This window comes from Corythoichthys intestinalis, chromosome 6 (assembly GCF_030265065.1).
Source record: "Corythoichthys intestinalis isolate RoL2023-P3 chromosome 6, ASM3026506v1, whole genome shotgun sequence".
NCBI lineage: Eukaryota > Metazoa > Chordata > Actinopteri > Syngnathiformes > Syngnathidae > Corythoichthys > Corythoichthys intestinalis.
In genome coordinates this window covers 19,379,758-19,403,004 of record NC_080400.1, presented here as the reverse complement: position 1 = coordinate 19,403,004, position 23,247 = coordinate 19,379,758, and the positions used below count along the sequence as shown (strand labels likewise).

The 23,247-nt window shown below is 38.3% G+C and overlaps 2 protein-coding genes across 4 annotated transcripts in view; one reads left to right on the top strand and one right to left on the bottom strand.

Moving 5' to 3' along the window:
* cbl (Cbl proto-oncogene, E3 ubiquitin protein ligase) overlaps positions 1–23,179 on the top strand; it is a 74,425-nt gene extending 51,246 nt beyond the window's left edge. Inside the window, exons 3-16 of the mRNA XM_057839832.1 lie at positions 1,964–2,110; positions 5,138–5,294; positions 6,515–6,636; positions 7,231–7,368; positions 7,929–8,016; positions 9,733–9,864; positions 9,935–10,153; positions 12,122–12,253; positions 13,325–13,741; positions 13,866–13,954; positions 14,738–14,944; positions 15,033–15,121; positions 15,188–15,388; positions 16,308–23,179. Coding sequence (XP_057695815.1) covers positions 1,964–2,110; positions 5,138–5,294; positions 6,515–6,636; positions 7,231–7,368; positions 7,929–8,016; positions 9,733–9,864; positions 9,935–10,153; positions 12,122–12,253; positions 13,325–13,741; positions 13,866–13,954; positions 14,738–14,944; positions 15,033–15,121; positions 15,188–15,388; positions 16,308–16,603 — 2,434 coding nt within the window. The 3' untranslated portion in view covers positions 16,604–23,179. The remainder of the gene's footprint in view (positions 1–1,963; positions 2,111–5,137; positions 5,295–6,514; positions 6,637–7,230; positions 7,369–7,928; positions 8,017–9,732; positions 9,865–9,934; positions 10,154–12,121; positions 12,254–13,324; positions 13,742–13,865; positions 13,955–14,737; positions 14,945–15,032; positions 15,122–15,187; positions 15,389–16,307) is intronic.
* mcamb (melanoma cell adhesion molecule b) overlaps positions 19,833–23,247 on the bottom strand; it is a 67,161-nt gene continuing 63,746 nt past the window's right edge. For 2 of the 3 annotated variants that reach the window (XM_057839834.1, XM_057839835.1), the window contains 2 exons: positions 22,969–23,080; positions 19,834–22,880 (listed from right to left, as the gene is read on the bottom strand). In XM_057839834.1, coding sequence (XP_057695817.1) covers positions 22,878–22,880; positions 22,969–23,080 — 115 coding nt within the window. In that variant the 3' untranslated portion in view covers positions 19,834–22,877. Of the gene's footprint in view, positions 22,881–22,968; positions 23,081–23,247 lie in introns of all 3 variants that reach the window. The other variant, XM_057839833.1, reaches the window with a different exon arrangement.

Sequence of the window (23,247 nt, the reverse complement as noted above, 5' to 3'; positions counted from 1 at the left end):
AGTGACAGACAACAATAAAGTGCAGTAATTTAATTACTGTATTTCCTGGTGTTTTGAACACAATAGGTAAATAATTTAAGAGCAAACCTTTAACGTAAACATCTTACAAGCAAAAAAAAATTATATGCAGCAGCTCTAGAAAAAAAGAATTAAACCTGCTAGTGTTATCATAAATAAATAATAAATTATGCTTTACCACTGGTATAACTGGGGGAATGAAAACATGACATTTTAGACAGACAGGTTTATAATAATTACTTTAACCTTATACACAGCAAAGTCATTCACTTACGCCTGTGCTTCCACATTTTTTTTATTCCTCATCACTGTGTATATCTTTTTTTGAAGGGCAGATTTTTCTTGAGGAAGATCAACTGATCCACATGTTCATGTTTAAGTAGACTGTGTTTCGTGGAAACAATATGCCGCCCTTTCCACCATTGTAGTGGGTTATTTTTCAGGGTTAAAAACTCACGATCTCTGTACCGCTTCACACTAGCTGTCCCATGCGAACAGATCTGGCTGCCTTCGTCACTTCAAAGTCCGACTTTTGTTTTCCGGGGTGTGTTGAAAATCTTTCGCTGCACGTCTCTGGCGTGGTGCGCAAATTGTCCATTGTTTTAGCATGTTGCTTCGTTGCCACTACTAGTTTCGTTTTGGGCTGTGAATAAAATGCTACGGAGCGTGCGTTACAGTGGTTTTGTTAGCTCTCGCGTTGTTATGACACGCCCGTGACGATAGGGTAATGACGGCGACTACTAGCGGTTCTGCCGAAATGAATGGGAAGTTGAGGCAACCATGACGGCGGTCACAATCTAAGTGCGCTGTGTGGTGAATGACACAAGCGCAGCATGTGAGGTAAAAGCTAAATTATTATCATATTAAACAATGCATTAGAAGCCGATTCTTGTGCTCGCGATAGCCGAATTCTATCTCTACTATCGGTTCATTGAATATTTAATGGCTAATTACTGTCGAATGGTAACTTTATTATCGATACAGCTGTATCTCTCACCTGTAAAACCGGATATCCGGTCGTATCGGTTTATCGTTCTCAAGCTTAGTTTCCAGACCAGCCGGGAGACAGTCTCCCCAGCGTGTCCTGGGTCGGCCTCGCGGCCTCCAAATAAGGTAACGAATAAATAAAAGCTGCCAGGTTGTTGTATATTTTTTATTGAATAATTGAAAATCGGCACATCATGATTTCAAATGGCCCCTATCATGACTATCCACCCCCATATCGTCCAGTACTAAATTCAATTGTAACCTTATCTAACTTCACAAGCTACCATAACGCGCTTTTCTTGGTATCCAACACCTTTTCCTGCGTAGGGTACACAGTATAATGTACTAATGCCTTTTTATTACTGTCACTCTCATGCATGTCAATTCCTGCTGCCCAAAAACCACATACAATCCCCTAATGTGCGCGGGGTTATAAATCAGGGTTCTCTTCGCATCACTCCTCTAATGGTGCTGGGTGCTCCAGTGCTTTGCAAACACTGCACTCTTTCCTCTCCTCCAGCATTTTATTCTTTTATTATACTTCTGTTTTTCTGAGGAGTCATCATAATTCCATTTTTGGTTTTGGAAGGACTCGAAAATGCTTTTTTTTGGCCCCGCTGCATGACAATTTTATAACGGTTCCCCAGTTTGCTTGTGGAAATGCAACAAACATGAATAATGCTACTTGATAAGCTTGTCACATGTAGCAGGAAATTTAATCAACTAATATAATGGTTTGCAGACAAGAAAAGCCTCAGCTAAACATGTGACACTGGTGCACACAATTGTTAGTTGTGCAGTTGCATTTGAAGCAAATAGTATTTGTCATGCTTGGAGTTCATGTAATTTTCTAATACAGTATTTACTGCACTACAAAAGGATAATTACGTTAAGTATGATTTATTTGGAATTGAAACGTAGCTTTAAACTGAAAGTCTTCTGTTCTCTTCTTTCGCAGGAGGAACCTCACTAAGCTATCACTGATCTTCAGCCACATGCTGGCCGAGCTGAAGGCCATCTTCCCCAATGGTCTGTTTCAGGGCGACAACTTCCGCATAACCAAGGCTGATGCTGCAGAGTTCTGGAGGCGTGCCTTCGGGGACAAGTGAGGCTTAATGTTATTTTACTGATATGATTTTGTAACACTGGAATAATGACAACAGCCAACAACAGTGCCCTCTTGTCTGTTATTCTCATGCTAATAATACTGTTTGAGTTCAGTTATTCTTTCATAAAGCTGCAACTAACGATTATTTTTAAAATCGATTAATTGGACAATTAGTTAAACAATAATTTGGGTAGATGTCACTTTTTTCAATTACCATCACAGTTTAACTCAAAGTTGTTTTTAGGCATATTGTAAGTGAAGTGGAAGTGAAATGAACACAAGATGGATGACTACCTGTATTTCCTTAAAAAATATATATTTCAGCTTTCTGACTAAACTGTAGTCTAAACTTGTACTGTTTTAAGTACATAAAACTTGTTGAAGTTTTTAATAAAGGTTCTGAGTATAAAACATAAAAATATGTTAGGTTCTGAGTATAAAACACAAATAAGTTCTCAGTACACAAATCAGACAAAAGTCCTGTTCATTCAATGAAAAAGTGCTGCTGATTGACATGGTTTTTTCTTGTGGGCAAAGCGCTGATATAAATTGTTTCAAACAAACTAAACAAAAAATCAAATGAGGAGGAGGCAGACTGTAATGAATCAGTTTTCTTTATCAAAAATAAATGAGACTTTACTAACTATTACTCAAGTGTGAATATGCTTCTCCAAAAGAATACAAATGGACACTTAAAGCAGCACTAGGTAACTTTTAAACCTTTATAAAATATTTTCATAACATTTGTGATGATATGTCGACTGATAACTAGGGTTGGGCATTGAGCAACGATGGGACCCGGTTCTAACACTCCGGTTCTCCCGGAAGCGTTCAAATTGTTTAAATTTCGATTCCATGTGTCGATGCCCTGACCGCCGAGCGGGAAAAAAATGCTGCCGAAAACCACGAAGAAGAAGCCACAAAGGAGCGCGTGTTTGTGCATTGCAACTTGATTACAACCATGGACACGGTGCGGCGGCGCTCAAAAGTTTGGCTTAACTTTACCAAAAAAAAAAAAAAAAAAAAAAGACCAGTCAGCTCAGTGCAACATTTGCAACACAACTATATCATGCAAATGTGGCTGCACGACCAATTATGCACGACCGGCTTCATGGAATATAGCCTAAGTGCCAAGTGCAAAGCTAGCAGAGTGCTACGTAGGTGACACGAAGCGGCGTCAGAACCAGGTAAGTAAAACAATACATTACGTCTGTCCCAGTGACCCGACCCCGGATTAAGCAGTAGATGGATAGATAGATGGATGGGTGGAAAATAGTACGAGATTAAGTCGTATTATTACGTCGGGCTATAGCCGATATCATGTACATAGAACTAGATGCAAAATGACAGATTCAGCACCGTTAGAACATCTAAAGAGAAATAGATGCATAATGGCAGACTTGCTGGCGGTAGTAAACAGCCGCCATCTTAAAGCAGTCGACGCCTCCATTAAAATCAACAGTATTAAAAGGAATTTTGTTTTGGAATCAGATGTGTTGTGTATTTAGAAAAAAAAAACAGTCATATGAAGCATTCGATTACTTTTTTAATGAACTCGTAGCAGTGAAAACATAGCATAACATCACAAAGCATCCTAGCCAGACGCTCTCATATCTTCCTCTCCGCATTATACGTACACACTCCTACAGCGCCACTCACTGGCCTAACAGGTATTTTCACAACATAAACATTGCATGTGTCTGTAAACACAACAGAATTGGTTTTACAAATAAGGAAACCTTATTATTTTGCCTAAACTACATCAAATTATAATGAATAGAATAATTTATACTAATGCTTCGTTGTAGCTCCCAGCTAAGGTACAAGTATGGCAAAAGAATATAAGTAAATGTTTGAGCTTTTGAAAAATAAACATTTTTATGAATGTGCACTCCTGTGGAAAGAAACTTCATCACATTCAAGTTCAAAGACTAATGTTTATATACAGCTTAAAAATAACCCTGGGAGAAGTTCATATAATTTATAAAATCATATTAATTGTACTGATAATAAATAATAATGTTGAATTCATATGAATAATAATAATACATTTTATTCATATAATTCTTTTTAAAAATCGAGAAGACATTAATATAAACTAATAATTTTTTAAACTATAGATTTTTTTACCCCTTTTTTTTTTTTTTTTTTTTTTTTTTTTTTTGACCCAGCCTCTCAAAAGAATCAGAATCGAGATCGTTCAGAACCAGAATCGAAACATGGAACTAGATTTGGAACCAGAATCATTCAATTTCAAACAATGCCCAACCCTACTGACAACTAGTTTAATGACAGCTCTTCTATCATACTCGATTACGAGTGATCGCCGATGATGATGATGATGATGATGTTGGGGGTCAGTATAGCTTTCACCGGCACTAATTTACTTTGAGGAGGTTGGCAGGTACCCTGCCTCACAAAAAAAAAAAAACTACAAATGTCCCGACTGCTTTACGGCATAGGTCACTTCCCCATTTCCCCATTCATTATAAAGACAGAAGTCTGTGCTTACACTTTCGCTTGAATTCTGCAAAGATGGCATGTATTCAACCAGTTAGTTACTTCCTAGTGATGTCACATCTGCAGTTGCAGCCGCTTTCCCCTCATTGGCTCGGACAGCAGAAGGCCGAGAGCTGGTTGAACGACTTGAAGTTGTAAAGATGGTACTGCATGATGAGTCAGGCACGACTGTCATTCTCTGCTAGACTAAAAGAACAAAATCGGGTGGATTGATACAGAATGCAATTTTTAACAATGCAAAATAATAAAAATTGCCGAAATACTCCTTTTGAATAGTAAAATAAGATTCTGATCGGACATGCCACGTGACCAAATACGACAAATATGCAGTCTGACAAACTATGTCAACAAATTATTTGTGTTATAGTCATTGTTAACGAAAACATCACTGGTCACAATATCACTTCTAGTTGTGACTTAGTTGTGGTAACTTTTCATTATATACATGACGCTTGTAATTAAACTTTTTTTTTTCTCCATAAACCGTTTTTTGGGATGTTAAAGGACTATTGTGCCATGGAAGGTGTTCCGTCAGTCTCTCCACGAATTCCATCCAATCAGCTCCGGCCTGGAGGCTATGGCCCTCAAGTCCACCATCGACCTCACTTGTAATGACTACATCTCTGTATTTGAGTTCGACATCTTCACCAGACTTTTCCAGGTAGCCATCATAACGCTCTCTTGTGAAGATTTGAAATATGCATAACATTTATTGTATGCTCTTCCTCAAGGCAATTGGCATTTCTGTTTGCATCCCTTAGGTTATCATTCCTCCTTCAAAAGAAGTGATTAGCTGACATGATTACTTAACAAAATGTAGTCCTAAAGGTGTTCTAATTAACTCCTCATTAAAAGGCAGTGTTATAGTCTATTTTGTGCCATGCGACCACAACTTTGTTGCTTTCCCTTGAGTTTGCATAATAAGAAACCACAGCAGAAAGGTCAGAGGGTGAATTTTTCTTCAAAGCCTGTTCGTGTCAATTTTTGCAAGCATTTGCTAAGTAACACAATGCCAAAAAAAAGTCAATATTAGCCTTGTTTTCAGTTTTTTTATCATACAACCCCTCGTTATTTTATGAATTTGTTTTCATGATCTCATTTGTCGAAGACAGTAAAATTCCTTCCTATTAACCTGACAGGCATATCAATGCTCAAACATTATACGTTTCTTACAATACTGCCGCAAGCATTTGAATGTCATAAGACAGCAAGTGGGAAGTGGGAATGCTAAGCTGTTTTATATGTGCACCTCTTTTACCTTGAAAAGTTGTGTGAGGGACAGCATTGTTTTGTCTCGATTACAATTTAGAGTTTATTTCACTGTTGATTTCTTTGTCAATATCATTATCACAAGCTAACTTGGCACCATATAAAGCTTCAATTTTAAGATGATACAATATGGACATGACATTTTGCCACAAATGTATATTTCTCCTAACGTGACAAACATTTCCAGTCGTTTTTTATAAAACTTTTCTCTCCACAAAAGTTGTGGAGAAAGTACTATAACATTAAAAATTTCAATCTTTGTTGTTTAATTAAATACACAGAGTTGTTGTGCATCTTGACCGTGACCTTTGTGGCTCATTCCAACAGGCAAACCTAATGAGGCTGTTGAACACTGCATGTTCATCTTTGTCATTTCTGTGCTTTTGTACATGAACCTAACCAATTGTGAAGTTTGTACTGACCTTAACCTTCACAGATGACACAAAATGATTTATGTGTAGTTTGAATTATTGTATTTTGTGCTTCAGGGATTTACTTGCCTGACCCTTATTAACTATGAGGCGGGTACAGCTAAGGGTTAACATCAAGTACATTTCTTTTACTTTGTAGCTGCTTTTTGTTGTCTGATTTGTCACACTTTCTCTCTCAAAGCCTTGGTCATCACTATTACGGAACTGGAACAGCTTGGCAGTCACCCACCCAGGTTATATGGCCTTCCTCACTTATGACGAGGTCAAAGCACGACTGCAGAAGTTCATTCACAAACCTGGCAGGTAAGGCAAAGAAACCAATTTGCCTTACTGTGTCTTTATTTGGAACATTTATTGTTTTACACGTTTATCACGTGACTGGAGATGTTGGTGTGTGTGAACAATGTGATTATTCTGAAAAAATATACTGATCAGGTTTTGATTATTTAAGATGCAATTACGAGCAGCGGTTAATTCGTATAAGTTAGGAATGTGTATGACTGTGTCTTTACGGAAGTGTCTTTACTTAAGTGTGTGAATGAAGGCTGCAGTGCATTATAGCACTTGTCATCAATGGGTGGATTGTACACTGAAAGACGATGTCACTGCTTTGGCCCATTTTGCCTAGTGTCACATCCGTCGCTAAGTTGGTCATCATGAACACCATGACACAACAATTTATAGTGCAGTACTTACCATTAGAACATTCATAGAAAACCAAACTTGAAAGCAACACTTGACCAGCTGTTACAGACGTCAATAGATGATTTGCTGTCATAGTGCATCATTTCACCATCTGTTTGCACCCTACATATCCTCATCATTAAAACACAGTGTGAACCTCTCCTGCTGCTTCAGTACATCATCTTTTTTTCCCTCTCTCTGATTTCTCTTCAGTTATATCTTCCGACTGAGCTGCACCCGTCTGGGCCAGTGGGCAATCGGCTACGTGACGGCGGATGGAAACATTCTCCAGACCATTCCTCATAATAAACCCCTCTTCCAGGCCCTCATAGATGGCTTCAGGGAAGGATTGTAAGTCCAGAAATATTCAGTTTGGCATACTTACTTTACAGTGTCATGCAAGGCTGATGCCACCACCAGCTGACTCATGAGCTATTTCACAGCAGTAATCATGCTCTATGAACCAGGAGGTAGTTTACATCGACACAAAGGAGCAATTTTCAACATGGTTTTAATTTTAGTACTCTCAACAGTTTAGCCTTGGGTGTGAAACTGACATTCTAATTAGTTTGTAGGTTTCATACCGTTACTTCGCATCTGCAATTTAAAAATTTATGGCTAGATTCTAATTTGATTTTGTATGTGTATTATAAAATGAAACTAAATCTGATAATCTTGACAAAAAACTGTGTACTCACTGAAGCCAGAATGTTTTATTAAATGAATATTTTTTTTTTTTTTTTTTTAATGCAAAAGTACTTCTGATATGACTTTCTTTTTATGCCATTTTCATTTGGATTGTATATGCAGTGTGCCCAAAGTAAAAGCTATTAAGTAACTGCAGCAGTGGTGGGTTTTGTGTGTTTTGTTATACTATATTACCAATTAACTATGTGCCTCTTCACTTTTAGCTATTTATTCCCCGATGGCCGGCCCCAAAACCCAGACTTGACTGGACTGTGTGAGCCTTCACCTCAGGACCACATTAAAGTCACACAGGTCAGAATGACAGCTTCCTGATATTTTTTATTGTACTTTTTGTTTTGTCTCACTGAAATAACACAAAATTTACAACACACTCATTATGAGTTGTTAATAATAGATAACTTAGGTTCCATTTAGGGATGTCCCAATGCTTTTTTTTTTTTTTTTTTTTTTTTTTTTTTTTTTTTTTTTTTTGGACATTAAAACATGTAACAACTACATGTTACAATTACTGTAGATTATTACACAAACAAAATCACAGTTGTGCATAATGTAAAAAACCACGAATAAAGAATAAAAGTTGAATAATACAGTGATCTCTCGCTACTTAATGCGTCAAACTTCACGCCCTCAGTCCATCGCATTTTTTTTTTTTTTTTCAATTACATTTTTTTTTTTCCAATTAAATAGTAAATAAATAAATGCAGTATTTTATAGAGCTCTCCCGATCCGATTATGTAGTCGCTCACTCTCGCTCCAGCGTTTTTCTTGGTCAGGCAGTACACTGGAGTTGCTTGTTAACGATGATTGACAGACAGTTAAGGTTTGATTTTTGTCAGAGCCTCTTGTTAAACAGTTGCTGGGGCAACTCATTGTGTGTAAGTGAGCAGCTTGAGCAGATTTGACAAAAGACAAGCATTTTTCTGCTTTATTCTCGTTTAAAAATAATTTGGTGAGACAGTAACATGTTTAATAAATTTAAAAGCTAATCATTACATTTGAAGTGCTTAAAAACATTTATTAATATATAGAGAGAGATATATACTGTATATATGCATATATGCATGCATACGTTTTTTTTTTAATTATGCTTGGGGTGGAAAAAGTGCAAAAACTAGTCTTGTATACGTATACACATATATATATGTATATATATATGTATATATATGTATATGTATATATGTATATATATGCATATGTATATATATGTATGTGCATATGTATATATGTATATATATATATATATATATATGTGTGTGTATGTATATATATATATTGCAATGCTAAATCTGAATAAATACATTGAACAAACATAAAAAAAATAAAAAATTAAGTTTTTATTTGGGTGTGGGGGATGGGCGCCAATTCGCGGTTTTTCACTTATCGTGGCAGGTTCTGGTCCCCATTGACCGGGAAAAACGAGGGATCACTGTATTGGGTGCCGATACTGAGTATCGGAGCATCCCTAGTTCCATTTTGAAAACCCATTTCTATGCTAACCAGTTGTAATATTAATAAATTACATGCAATACACCAAAAGCAAAAGGTAGATCAAATGAAATCAATTACCGGAATGCTGCTCATATGAAGAGAACATTATGATATTGTTAGTTTTGACTACATGATGAGAATGTTTTTTGTTTGTTTTTTGTTTTTTTAATTTATATACTCGGACAAGTTTCATTCTTGTAGGACGGCATGGCTCATTGGGTGGTATAGTCATTCCCCAACCCAAAGGTTGTGCGTTCAATTCCCCTACCCTGGTGACCATGTTGAAGTGTCCTTGAGCAAGATACTGAATCCTGTGTTGCTCTGGATGCTTAGTCATCATTAGATGAATGAGGGAGTAGTGTCAAAGCACTTTGAGTGCTCATTTACCATCTTAAAAAATATTGTGAGAAAGCACCATTAGTCCTACACAGCACAAATAGCACCATGATCCTCTCTTTGCAATGATACTGAATACTGGCCCTGGAGGGCTCAGTAATGCCTTTTCCCTCTCCCCACCAGGAGCAATATGAGCTGTACTGTGAGATGGGCTCCACTTTTCAACTGTGCAAAATCTGCGCTGAGAACGACAAGGATGTGAAGATTGAGCCTTGTGGTCATCTCATGTGCACTTCCTGTCTCACTGCGTGGCAGGTGCTTGTAGATTGAGTCATCTCCGAGTCGGGATAAAGTGCACATTCTCTTATCCCTTTGTACGTTTCAGGAATCTGAGGGTCAAGGCACGGGCTGCCCTTTCTGTCGCTGTGAAATTAAAGGTACCGAGCATATAGTGGTGGATCCTTTTGACCCCAAGGACAACAGTGGAGGGTCTTGCCGGGGCTTGTTCGGGGCTGAGGGTGCTCCTTCGCCTAGCTATGATGACGACGACGATGACAGACTTGAAGACCCCCACCTAATGATGAGCAAACTCGCTTGTACAAAGGTAGCACCTGTTTAGTGTGCAGAGGTGCCATTAAATTAGGGCTGCACAATTAATCAGTTGTCACTGGCAGCCACGATGAAATAAACCTAATTTTTGACCATTTTTATATTTAAAATGTAGGCTCTGTGGCACATCTACTTGTGTTAGAGCATCTTTTGAGTCATTTGTCAACCAACAACTAGGAGAGAGAGCGCTAGATTAAGGCTTCATTAGTAAAGTCCAAAAATTGCATTGAAAGGGATCGGCATTCATCAGGGTTATTTCAGATTCAAAAGTAGTGCAATAGAGGTTTTTATTAATATAATAAATGTGATTTTGATTAATATTTCTTGCCATAATGATAGTAGTCTACTTGAGATGCGAATTTAATTTTTTTTTTAGGGGTGCACGATATCCACTTTTTGAAACCGGTACCTATATCGATAACTTCCTGCTCCTCAAGACCGATACGATAACCGATAATATACTGTATATAATTTTTCAATGTATATTCACCTGAGTTTTTGAACACCTGTAGGTCAAAAATACTAGTGGTAGATTCAGCATAGATTTGCCTTTGACCGAACCAGTATTTTCATGATGACATGAACATTATTATAATCAACAAAACAAAGACAAGAACAGTTTTGACTTCAAATAAAGTACCCATATTAATTTTGTGAAATATAATTTGAGTTAATCATAAACAGTCAATATCATTGACGATGTGTTCCTCTGAACAATGAGCACTAATCTAAAACATAAACCCAACAAGTATTGTGAGTTGTCAGCAAATAAAACATTGGGTGCAACAGGAGAGGAGACATCTTGTCATCTTGGTCCATGAAACAACTTTCTTAACCTGGCAATTATAGAACAGCAAGCCTATCAGTAACCAAAAGGCCTCTCAAGAACTTGTAAACATAACACTGTAAAATGCAAACATTTGCTAATTGCCAAAGTAAGATTTATAACTCAGTGAAGGAAAAATACAGCCTCTAGAACAGTAACAAAACTTTGCATACTGGCAAAACAGGAGTGGAAACAAACGCACACATCCAAATCTGACACTGTGCCAAAAAATTTATTAATAGGCCCGATAACATATTGTTATCGGATTTATTGTGATGACATCATAATTCCTATTATCGGACCGATAATTATCGAACTGATAATTATCATGCACCTCTAATATTTTTTTTGAAGTTACAACTGATAGCTGCCATGTACTGCTACTTGTGAAATGATTTGAATCAACTGCAATCACACAAGGTGCCAATCACACAATTCAAAACAACGGCAACAAAAATGGTGATCATCCACCCATCGTAACTTCAAAAACCTGCAAGTTGGTCACCTATATCTATTTCAGGGTATTCATATTTTCTATCAGAAAATGCCATCAGTCTACCATGCTTGAAACTCAAATCTCCAATCTAAACTCTTTTACAATGTCCGTGTCTTTCATGTTGCAGTTTTTATGTCTGTCATGAATTCACATGTGGTATAGTCATCTATCTTATATGTTTTATATGTCTCTGAGATGCTGCATTCATCTTTTACACAGTCATAGGTTTAAGCAAGGGAACACACACACACTTTAATGTTGTCTGATTGGCCGCTTTTTATTTTTTAACTTAATTTGTTTTTCTTTTTAAGGCACTGGTACACGAAAATGAATACTATTTTTAGTGTGTTGACATGAAATCAGTCATGGTTTCCATTTACATTCCCAATATTTTAAATGCTTGGGGTCTTGTGTTTCAAACTTTTGTCTGTACACAAAAAATGAGCAGAAGCAGATCCTCGATTGAGACATTAAAATGGAGCATTTTGGTTAAATGAAACATTAGAATAGTAATGAGAAGTAGTGTTTTGTCATGTCATCTAGTTTGAGGAAGTGGTATGTTTTGGGTTGTCTTATCACCCATGATGTTTTAAACTTTACTTTTTGTGACATTTAAGTTGTGTTTTATGTCTGTGATGAAGGTGGAACGCCCCCCATCACCCTTGTCCATGACTCCTCAATCTGCCCTTCCACCTGTGCCACCCAGACTGGACCTGCTTCCCCACAGAACCCCTAACCCACCTGGTGCCTCCAGTCCTGGGGTCACTACTAAGGTTAATAAATATATCATGACTCTTGTAATTTCTTAAATATAGATTATAATAGTAGTCATTAATTATATCCTGTTTTCAGATAGGATTTTTTAAATTAACAAATCTTTACTTGTCTCTTTGTAAATCAAGCGACTTTACTTGGAGAGGGAGGTGTTAGCACTTTAGTTATACTTCTAAATATAGCTTTAACAGATAATAAGAATTCAGGAAATGGGCCATATTATACTATGAGATGTCTTTTTTCACACCTCTGAGCCAACCAATGACAAAGTGCCAACCAAAACAACTGGGACGATGAGAGGAAGTGGGTGCATTTTGTTTCTGTGAGGCAGTAGTTCACGCAGCCTTACTGTTTTGACACTTTTTACTTCCTTTGCATTAAGCCACATTGACTTAATGCTACAGTAAAGTTTTTAGAAGTGAAAACATTTAATCTTCATTTTAAATAGCTTTTTTCCAGTATGTTGCATTTTACAAAATGCCAGTTTTGTTCATCATCATACCAGAATATATTTTGTTAAATATTAAAATTTATTACAGTTTAAGAACATATTTAGTGTGGAACCCTAATATTGGCTTTTTTGAAAGGTCAAGAAACAAATATTTGCTGTTTTTGTCGCTACAACTTTTACTACTATGTTCGTGTAATTTAGGAATTTAAAAAAAGATGTCCAACTGGTGCATGCATTATCATCTACAGCAGGGGTGGCCAACCCTGGTCCTCGAGAGCCGCAATCCAGCTTGTTTTCCATGTCTCCCTCCTTTAAGACACCTGAATCAAATGATCAGCTCATCAGCAAGCTCTGCAGTTGCCTGATAACAATCTTGATCATTTGATTCAGGTGTGTTGGAGAAGGGAGACATGGAAAACAAGCTGGATTGCGGCTCTCGAGGAACAGGGTTGGCCACCCCTGATCCAAAGTATGTACATTTGTTTCCAATTCCATTTAAGCTAAGCATTATCTTTTCATAGCTAGAATTTGTGATACATTGTTGTATAGTTTATATTAGTGTTATATTAAGACCATAAGAAGCCCTAATGAGGCATTTCTATTTCACTGTCCTTTCCAGGTAGCATCCCACCACAAAGATAAGCCCCTTCCTCTCCCCCCTGCACTTAGGGATCTCCCCCCTCCACCTCCTCCAGACCGCCCCCACACGTCCGTTTCGAGCTCTGAGGTACGATTGCAGAGACGACCCTTGCCTTGCACGCCAGGCGAGGCCCCCAGAGATAAACCGCCCCCAGCACTACCAAACCGTCCGCCCACTGACTGGAACTCACGGCCTGTCCCCAAGGCCCCGACAGCCTCGTCTTCATCCTCCTCATCTTCCACGTCCATTCAAGTCTCTGGCGTGGGTGTGGACCTTCGAGCAGGTGTCAGGGAGCTCTCCAACCGACACTCCCTCCCTTTGGCGTTGCCCTCTGCTCTGGACACGCGTACAGACCCGCAGAGGAACAATAACTCTCTCAGTTTGGACCATCAGCTGGTTAGCAGCACCACAAAAAAAACACACCCACACTTTTAGCCTGTCTTGTATTGTAACAATTGAAAATATCATTCAAAGTTGTCTGACAAAATCAATTTCTGAGATTCTGCTCCTTCCTTTACAGAACTTTGCCACAGTGGTTGGAAAAGATTATGACCACCCCAAAGTCAAACCATCATCGTCCGCCAATGCAATTTATGCACTGGCAAACAGGTACTTAACTCTTTAGATGCCATTGACAAGACAAAACAAATCGACACTAAAAATTAACTTATTTTACACGAATAAACCTAAAATTAAGGAAACAGATTAACAACCTTCCTACAGTAACTGCTTTAATGCTGTTTAGTAAATTGATAACATTTGTTGCTTTGCAGAATGTGCTGTACATCCAGTAATTAGATAGCAGCACAGTGTTCTGGTGGGTTGCAGTTTGAGTTCACTTCAACAGAATTCTGGGTGAAAATGTTGTCCCGCTTTTCAAAAATATCTTGGGGGCAAAAGTGTGTGGTTTATGGAGTCCCAATATAGCTGGAATTAAGTGTGTTGAGCTGCTTATACAAAAAATGGAAATCTGAGTGTCCTATTTGACTGAACAGTTTTAATGTGCCACATGGGAGTTTGATGACCTCCCATCATGGTTGTTCATATTGGTTTGTTATTTGGAGAAAGCAGTGAACAAGAAAGGGGTTTTGTGGAGACAGACAAAGGAAGCAGTTTGAAGTATTATTTTGAGTCCTGCTGTCCAAAGCGCCTAAAAGAGCTGCACAATGCTATTGGCAGCCAAGCATGAAATGAAGCATGTGCTGTTTAGTTCTTTGTTCTTTTTAAAAAGTAATTTTTTTGTAACACTGTAGTGTTTTGTTATTGAAATATGTCATTTTTTTGTTAGTGTAGGGGGCTAGAATTAATAATACTGGAGCATTTCCATTAATTTCGTTGGGATGCAAGTGTTTGGAGTTGCAGCAATGTAATTTTTTATGTTATGTTTCCCAGACCGTCTTCAGCTCTGAGGTCAGTGACAGGAGAGGAGGCCCGCGACAGCGAGGAGGAGTCAGAGTACATGATCCCCTCCTCTCGCCCTGTCCTGCCCCCGATCCCCACCCAATCTATGGGAGAAAGCCCGCCGGTCTCGAGGCCCCCACCATCTCAGTCTCTATTTGCTCTTCAGGCGCAAGCTCAAACCATTACGTTCAACCCACGGTGATCCTTAAAGACAGCTTTTCTCATGATCACTTGATGCTGTTATGTAGAAAAATTGCTAACATTGTATGACTGTTTCCCTTCACAGGTCGACAGTGGTAGAGCTGGAGAACGGCCCTCCAATGTATGAGGCCATGTACAACACCCATGCCAGGTCACAACAAGCCAAGGATTCAGGTACTTGCTTGATGACAAGGAAAACATCTGAGTCTGGTGCATTTTCCTTTTTTGTCACTCATCCAGATTATTCAGAGCTACCTCCTCTGCCCGTAAGTAATGGCCCCAGGGAACACGCAGCAGAGGATAGGGAAGACGAGGACAAGGGCTTTGACTTCCCTAAACCACGACTGCCAATGCCTCCCGTCCGTCGGACCTTCTCGGAGCTTGGAGGGTCATCCTCATCCACCTCTTCGTCCTCGTCAAGCACGTCATCCATGGCAGCTTGTAAGTTTTTTAAGGTTAATTGTAGTCTTTGAATATGTGATATTTTTATCTAGAATACCATAGGAATATAAACATTTGGTACAGTAGTACCAGCCTTCATCCACACCAAGCAATGCAGCAGAACACAATGTGCAAGGTTCTGTAACACTAAATGTGTAGTTATTTGAAATTTGAATCATAGCTAAAGAGCGATATTATGTAGCAGATGTGTCATTTCTTTTTATGACATAATAATACACCCAAAAACATTCTAACTCTACATGACCACGGGCAAGACGGACCAATAGAGTACATGTTTTTTGTGTGTGTTGTGCTGTATTTTAAATATACAGCGGTACCTCAAGAAAGCTTCTGTATACAAAAAAATTCCTTTTACGAACAGTTTTTCGACGCGTTTTCACTTCATATTAGGAAAAAATGATTCATTATACATTCTGTAATAGATCATTCCTGTTCGCAACAATGTAACTCTTTGACTATGAATGATAACAAACGAAATATATATGAAACTAAAGAATATAACTTACAAAGCAAAGTTTTATTAAGGCACAAACAGCGTGATGAAATAGCAAGCAAAGGCTGCCGAAGTTAGCTCGTCTTTAGCACTCCGTGTTTGCTATGAGCTTGTAGTCATGTGTTCACGTTCTTAGAATGAGCTGGAACCTAACAAAGTAGTTACACTTAAGTGCCATTTGGGGGCAACAAAGCATTACAAATAAAGGCAGGCAATCAGAAGGTATGACAGCAAATTGACGTAGTGTTTTGATATAGCTTGAAACGAATTAGGCGATTTACATGTAAAACCCGATTGATTATACGAAAAGTTCATTAGAAAGCCACTCCAGAAACAAATTAATTTCTTATCTTGAGGCACCACTGTATATATAATATTTACTGTGTTTCTTCCTTATTTGTTTAGGTCCTTCAGAGCCCATAGAAGCTCCAGAGAGACCTCCTAAGCCGCTTCCTAGACGCATCAACTCAGAACGCCGAGCTAGCCCTGTACCACCAGTTCCCGGCCCTCCTAGTTGCGGGGAGACGGGAGGAGACATCAACCCTCAGATAAGCAGCGAGATTGAGCATCTCATGAGTCAGGGCTACTCATACCAGGACATCCAGAAAGCACTGATGATTGCACAGAACAATATTGAGATGGCTAAGAACATCCTACGAGAGTTTGTCTCCATTCCCTCCGCTGCGCACATTCTCACATAGCGCACTTTGCCATCTCACCCTAGCTCGGCTTGATATTTTTTGTTCAAGGTCAGCACGGCTCCTCGCCTGCAGCGAGACCCTCTCCGGTGCTCAGGGATGCCCGCGTCCCTCTCCGGCCCATTTTTGAACTAGCCAGCGCTGACGGAATCTCTTTCAGCAGCCTTCTCAAACTGCGACAGAAGCATCTCGCCCAATTCGGCACCCGTGACAGTGGAAAATGGGACGCGCTCCGGAAGCCTCTCGCTGAAAATGTAACCAAGACCTCACAAATAAAATGTATGTCTATATGAAAGTTTAATATATGCTTAAATGTATATTAAATTTGTGTAATATATACAAGTCAGTATGTGAAATGATGTGCGCTTCAAGGGTCGCTGTTGGTACAAGCACCACTCGAGTGCATGTTTTTGAAACCCGATTGACATGACAACGACTCAGATGCCACCGTTGTGTGTGGGGGTGTGTGTGAATTTGGGTTTAAAGCAGTAAGTCCAAAATGTTCATCCCTTTGCCAAATTTAGATTAAAATCCTGAAATGGAAATCACAAAAGAAAGTTACAAATGTGCTTTTTTTTACCCCCCCCGACAAATAATTTAAATGGAAAATCTTTAGCCAGCTGTCTTAAATGAAAAACATTTGTTTTTTTTTTTAGATCCCTTACACAGTTTACCCACAAACTCACATAAAACAAAATGATTTGATATTGTTACATTTTTTATGATAGAAAAAAAAGATGGCTCTTAAGTGATTTGTGAACTTTCATCTTCAAGTACCAGTATAATTGCAAAAATTAGTGTAGTGAAAAAAAAATATGGATTTTCTTAAATATATGTAAGTCACTGTTCGGTTGTGCATTTTCTAACAGCTAAATTATGTGTCAAACTAAATATTACAACAACAAAAAATGACAAAAATTTAAGACCCTAAAAAAAAAATTTGACAGCGGAACACATCAAACCTGACGGTTAAACACATGAGATTTTACATAAATGATAATATAGCTGCAATATATTATATCAGGATCTTTTTGGGGGGCATGTTTTGCTGTATGTCTTAACAGAGCCCTTTTGAAGTCCTTTGCCAGTGTCTTGTCATTTCCAGCAAAAAATTAGCTTTAATATTGGATTTTTAGGATCAGAGCTTCACTGTTTTTTTTTTTTTTTTTTTTTTTTTTTTTTTTTTTTAATGCCACAGGGCTCAAAGACGTCCAATCAATTTTAACTGGAAGGGCCACCAGTGAATGAATGAGCACTGCCAGCCACCCCAGTCAAAATCAATGGATCATCTAGCGCCATCACTGGCAGCTAACATGGATTTAGTTTTCTCCCCTCTCAGCCACCCAAATACAGTACCAGCTGATATGGGTTGCATTTAAGGACTGTCATGTGTGTGCGTTTGACTGAAATGAATGTGAACGTTATAACATTGAGCAGTGCCAGACTGGCTCATGCTCTGCAATTCGAGGCGGCTGATTTTTTTTTTTTTTTTTGGTCAGACATAGTCTGACTGGTTCAGGTTTCATTTACAATTACAAAAAATATTGTCATCGATTTCCTTTTAGTAATATTGTAATAAGATCCTAAATGTTGTAATTCAGAAGTGATTCACTGCTGCTACTATTATTATAATGTTCAACAGTTAAGCCTTAAGTGTACATTTGTGAATATTGATTAACATGGTCGTCCTTTAAAGTGACAGTATCGTGTTCCTGTGGTCGCTAATGTAGCATACTTGAACGTAAAAGCAGCTTGAGAGCTGTCAACTCTGCAGTGTTTAAACTTTTTTTGTATATATACAGTAAATATGTTTTGTTTGGGGTTTTTTTTCCCATCAGGTTGCCATAGCAACAGCAAAGAGATGCCCAGCCCCCCGAGTTAAACCCAATAGAAAGGGAATCGATGAGGATTTCAAAGTAGGCTCCTTGTTAGCCAATTCTCGGAAATTACTCAGGAATAATGTTTTAAGACGCGGTATGTCGGAATTAATGAAGTCACTTGTAGCCTTTTTACATGTTTCTTTCAGTCCTAACTTGCACAGTATTTCCAAGGTAAGCAGACCTCTATTGACAGAAGTTTTCAGGTACTCTGAAATGATACACACAAAGGAGCTTCGCGGTACATAGATTCAACACTCATACTGAAGAATGCGTGTGAAGCTTGTACAATAGCGGAGAAGCTTATTCTGCTTTTAAACTGTCTGGCCAATCCTCATTTCTGCTTTTGTGTTCCTAGTTGCCTTGACAAACTTCTTGAATGCTGAGAATTGGAGCCCTCGTTGCTGTAACGGTAGTTCCGGGGCAGCGTGTCATTTTTGTGTTTCTGACTTACTCGCACATTATACCAAATCGTGCTTTGATACTGTCACTCTAAAGGAGCGTGTAAAAATGCTGTTTTCTCATATTTTACATTCCCGTTTTATGTTGGCCCACCACTTCCCCCAAAGGTTCTGTTCACTTGTAATATTTCTCAAAAGCAGTGCCATTTATTTTGAGCTCATGTTTTGATTGAGGCCTTGTATGTGTGTCGGTGTCTCTGTAGGCGTGATTGTGCAGTGTTGCTTCTTCTGTGTCCGGGTGTCATTCAGGAGCACCTGCCGTTTACTTTTCATAAAGGACAAAAGCACATGACCCTGGATGGCTGCTTCAAGAAGGCCATAAATGCTTTATTGGAGGGAAGCTACACGAGGGAGCTGTGGTTCCACTTACGCGTGTCTCTAGTCAGTACATTGATAAAGAAAAAGGCATTCATTAACTATTATTTTAAAGCTCATATCAATTTGGAAGAATGCTCAGTGCTGTTAATAAAATTGGAAGCAGGAGACACTTTTTGATTCTTGTCTTGATTTACTCAATAGTTTTCTTCATTCAAGGCTTTGTTTCATTTTAGTCTTTGATGTGGACAAAAATTATTGGAACACATTAATTCCATCGGTCTGTCTTCCTAAGTGTTTGCTTTCAGGGTCAATGGTGAGTTGGAGTCTATCCCACTTGACGAGTTACACCATGGATTGTTTGCCAGCCTACCACAGGTCGTATAGACAACATTTCAATATCCAAATAGCGTGTTTCGTATTCTGTTATTTTGTTTTTGTCCTGGCAGATGTTGAAGAAAAAAATAATCACTTCGAGCTTTATAACAACATGGTTCCACTGTGGGTTTATTTATTTAAAACAGGGATCCACAAACTACGGCCTGCCCCCACATTTGGTCCGGCCCCCTGAACAAATGGTGTTATTTATTTCCTGGCTTTTTTTTCTGTCAAGAACCCAGAGAGGGTTATTTGGTTGTTATCTATTTAATTAAGTGTTATTATTTATTTTATATTGTATTATTATTTTTATTTTATTTACTTTTGTTCTGTGAAGAATCGAAACAGGTTATTTGATTGTGGCTTTCTGAAAAACAATACATTTTTACATTTAGGCAGTCCTGCAACAGTCACACCTTTTCTGTTACAAACTGACCCCGGCCCCTCATCAGAGAAGGGGAAAATTATGTGGCCCTCACAAAAAAAATGTTTGGGGACCCCTGATTTAAAAAAAAAAAAAAAACATTCACGTAGAAGTTTACCAAAAGGACAAAGCCACAGACCTACAGCTACAAACTAACAAGTAAATGCATTTATTGTGATAAAATTGAACGATATGTTTTGTCACACTGAATTGCAGTACTACTTTTTTGCCACTCTTACTGCCTGCCCTATCCTGGCTTGTCTTACAATAAAGAAATCAAAAGTGTACTCACCCCTGTTCAACTAATGTATTAAAAAATACATATTGGACCTCAAAGTGAGATTGTAGTCCAGTTATACACTGATGCAAGTCTATGACGAATGAAAACCAAAAATTGTTTAATTATTACTATCATTTCTAATACATTTGTTTTCAAAAACTTCTATTCATTCGTACAATTTACAAATCAGAATAATAGTGGGACAAATTCATGATTGATCTTGGTCTGAATATTGTTATTATGGGGGAAAACATGGAATTTGAACATGTATGTAGACTATATCCACTGTAATTTCTGCTCACTGAATAAAAATTGTGTTATTGGTGCTTTGGTATATTCACATAATATGACTAATTAACAACAATGAACACTCCCAAGTTCTTAATTTATTCAGTATGGTTCTTTTTCTTTAATTAAAAAAATGTTTTTGAAAGGCATCACGTAACAATTTGTTTTCTTGGATTCAATGGGTAAAAGTAATCAACTAATTAAAAAACCGCAAATGGTGACAGAAGTTCACAAAATAGCTTGACTCGATCAACAGGGCAGCACAAGTATTAGTAGGACAAAGTGGTATCATGATTTAAATCACAGGACATCTATGATGACTTAAAATACCACAAGGCATGAATCATTTTTCAAACATTAAATCATACCAGTGATGTGATATTTTAACAAATGCAATAATTCCACTCCTTCAACACATATATTTGACAAATATAATTGAGCCCTTTGTCTTTATACATGTAGATCAGGGGTATCAAAGTCATTTTGGTTCGCGAGCTACATTCAAGCAAATCATATCTCATGTGGGCTGGCCCAGTTTATTTTTCACCTAGTAAATTAATTCACTGGCTGCCATTGACACCGCTAGACATCCAATCCACTTTGACTAGGAAGCGGCGAACCATCAGTGGCACTGAAAGATGGGCATTGAAAGCTAGTTCTCCTAGTTTAAGCCAACTGGATGTCTAGCGTTTTCAGTGTAAGCCAAACAGTTAATTTTGTGTCACTTCCTTGAAAAATTTAGGGTGCTTATGGGTGACTTCCTGTACATTTTGGAACATTTCCTGTTGGTCTTAGGGCATTTCCGGGCTCCTGCTTGTTTATTTGCATTGCATGTTAATTTTCAGGTTACTTCATAGGTCACTTGCTGTTTGTTTCGAGACATTTTTGGGTCACTTCTTTGTTTATTCATTGGTTGCTATTGGCGGCGCTAGACATCAATTCCGATTTAACAGTGAAGGGGCAAATGAACGAATGTAACTGCATACACAAAAGTGAGCCGAGTGCAGTGGTGCACAAACCCTGATGTTAAAATGAAAGCATGTTATTCTGTATATCCAGTAAGAATAAGCTACAACGTTCATTAAGGCAGAACAACCTCACAGACCAAATTGGTCCCCCTGGTGGGCTACTTCTGGCCAGCGGGCCGCATGTTTGACACCTCTGAGCTGCTCTTAGAAGTTGAGCAACTCCAGTTGAAAACTGGCGTAAAAACAATCTCAGGACTAACTCCTGGATGATTTTTTTTTTCAATAGTCAATCCAGAAAATGCACTCAAATGCCCATCCCATGTCAATTTAAGCAGTGGTGCTTTCTGGCATGTGTTTCATGTGCAGGCACCACTGAACACAAGGCTCCATTTGTGGCTAATTCTACATAAATATTCACTCAACACATGAATACAAATTTTCAACACAAGCCCCGCTGTCCCTCAAAAATAGGACGAGTTAATGCAGTCACCGTCACGTCACAAAAAAAATTCACATTACAGAAACGCAAGCTAACTGCATAAAGACCACAAAGAAATCAGTGCACTGAACAGAAAACATCTACACGCTTCATATTTTAACCCAAGTGATTTTGCACGTGCTGTATACTATTCAAAGCTTTGGATGTAATCTCTTTGGCGTAATAGTTTACTATTTGTAAAGCTTGAAAACACACATGCATTGGTTAAACTGCGAAGGAACGGGAACTGACTAAAGATGTGAAATCAATAATTTATAATAGTTTTGCAAAAATATATCCTTTACAGTTAATGAGTGAAGGTGCTAGCGTTAGCGACAGAGAAGTGGGGTAGGAAGATTGTTTCTAGCAAATTAATCACAATTTGATTTAAGCAAAAATACATTTGAAATATCTCTAAGGAAAATCGTGACATATACACAAAGATTTTCAGTGTACGGACTTTTGCTGAACGGCTGTCTCTGCTCCTCGTAAATCAAGTGTCAGTACACTTTAAATAAGGAAATATATATACACGCATTACGTACTGTAGTATGTACACTGGAGAAAGAGCTTGTTCAAGTGGCTCCATAGTGATTGTTCGGGGAGATACAAAAATAGTCCCTGCGATATACAAAATGGACAGCCTCAGTCAAACATTGTTGGCCTCCAACATAGACGTGCAGGGATGTAATCAAGCACAGTGTGATCAATTTGGGGTCTTGGACAGCTTTTGATTGATAGGAAAAGAGGCTGTGGGGGAGCTCGGAGTGTTGTTGGGTCACAGCAGTGGCTTCCTCCTCATCATTGTTTACTACACAGGACAAACACACAAAGAAAGTGTAAAAAAATACGTGGACACTGAACACGGGATGTTTCTGGTGTGGTCACACATTATCTACCTGGCTGCTATACGGCAGTTTCTCGCCGTTCACCCCGAGGAGAACGGCATCCTCAGTGTTGTCGCTCTTCATTTCCACCACAATGTTGTCTTTGCTGGATTTCTCTTTGGTGCTAAAAGACACAAATATGTGTCTTAAATAAGGGCTATGTGATATTTTTCTACATTTGATCTATAGTGCAGAATAGAATAAGGATACAAAAAATAACAACAAAGTGTAAGTGGAGGGAAAATAGTGTTGGATTATGCTCATGTGAATCACATCATGATCTAAATCTCA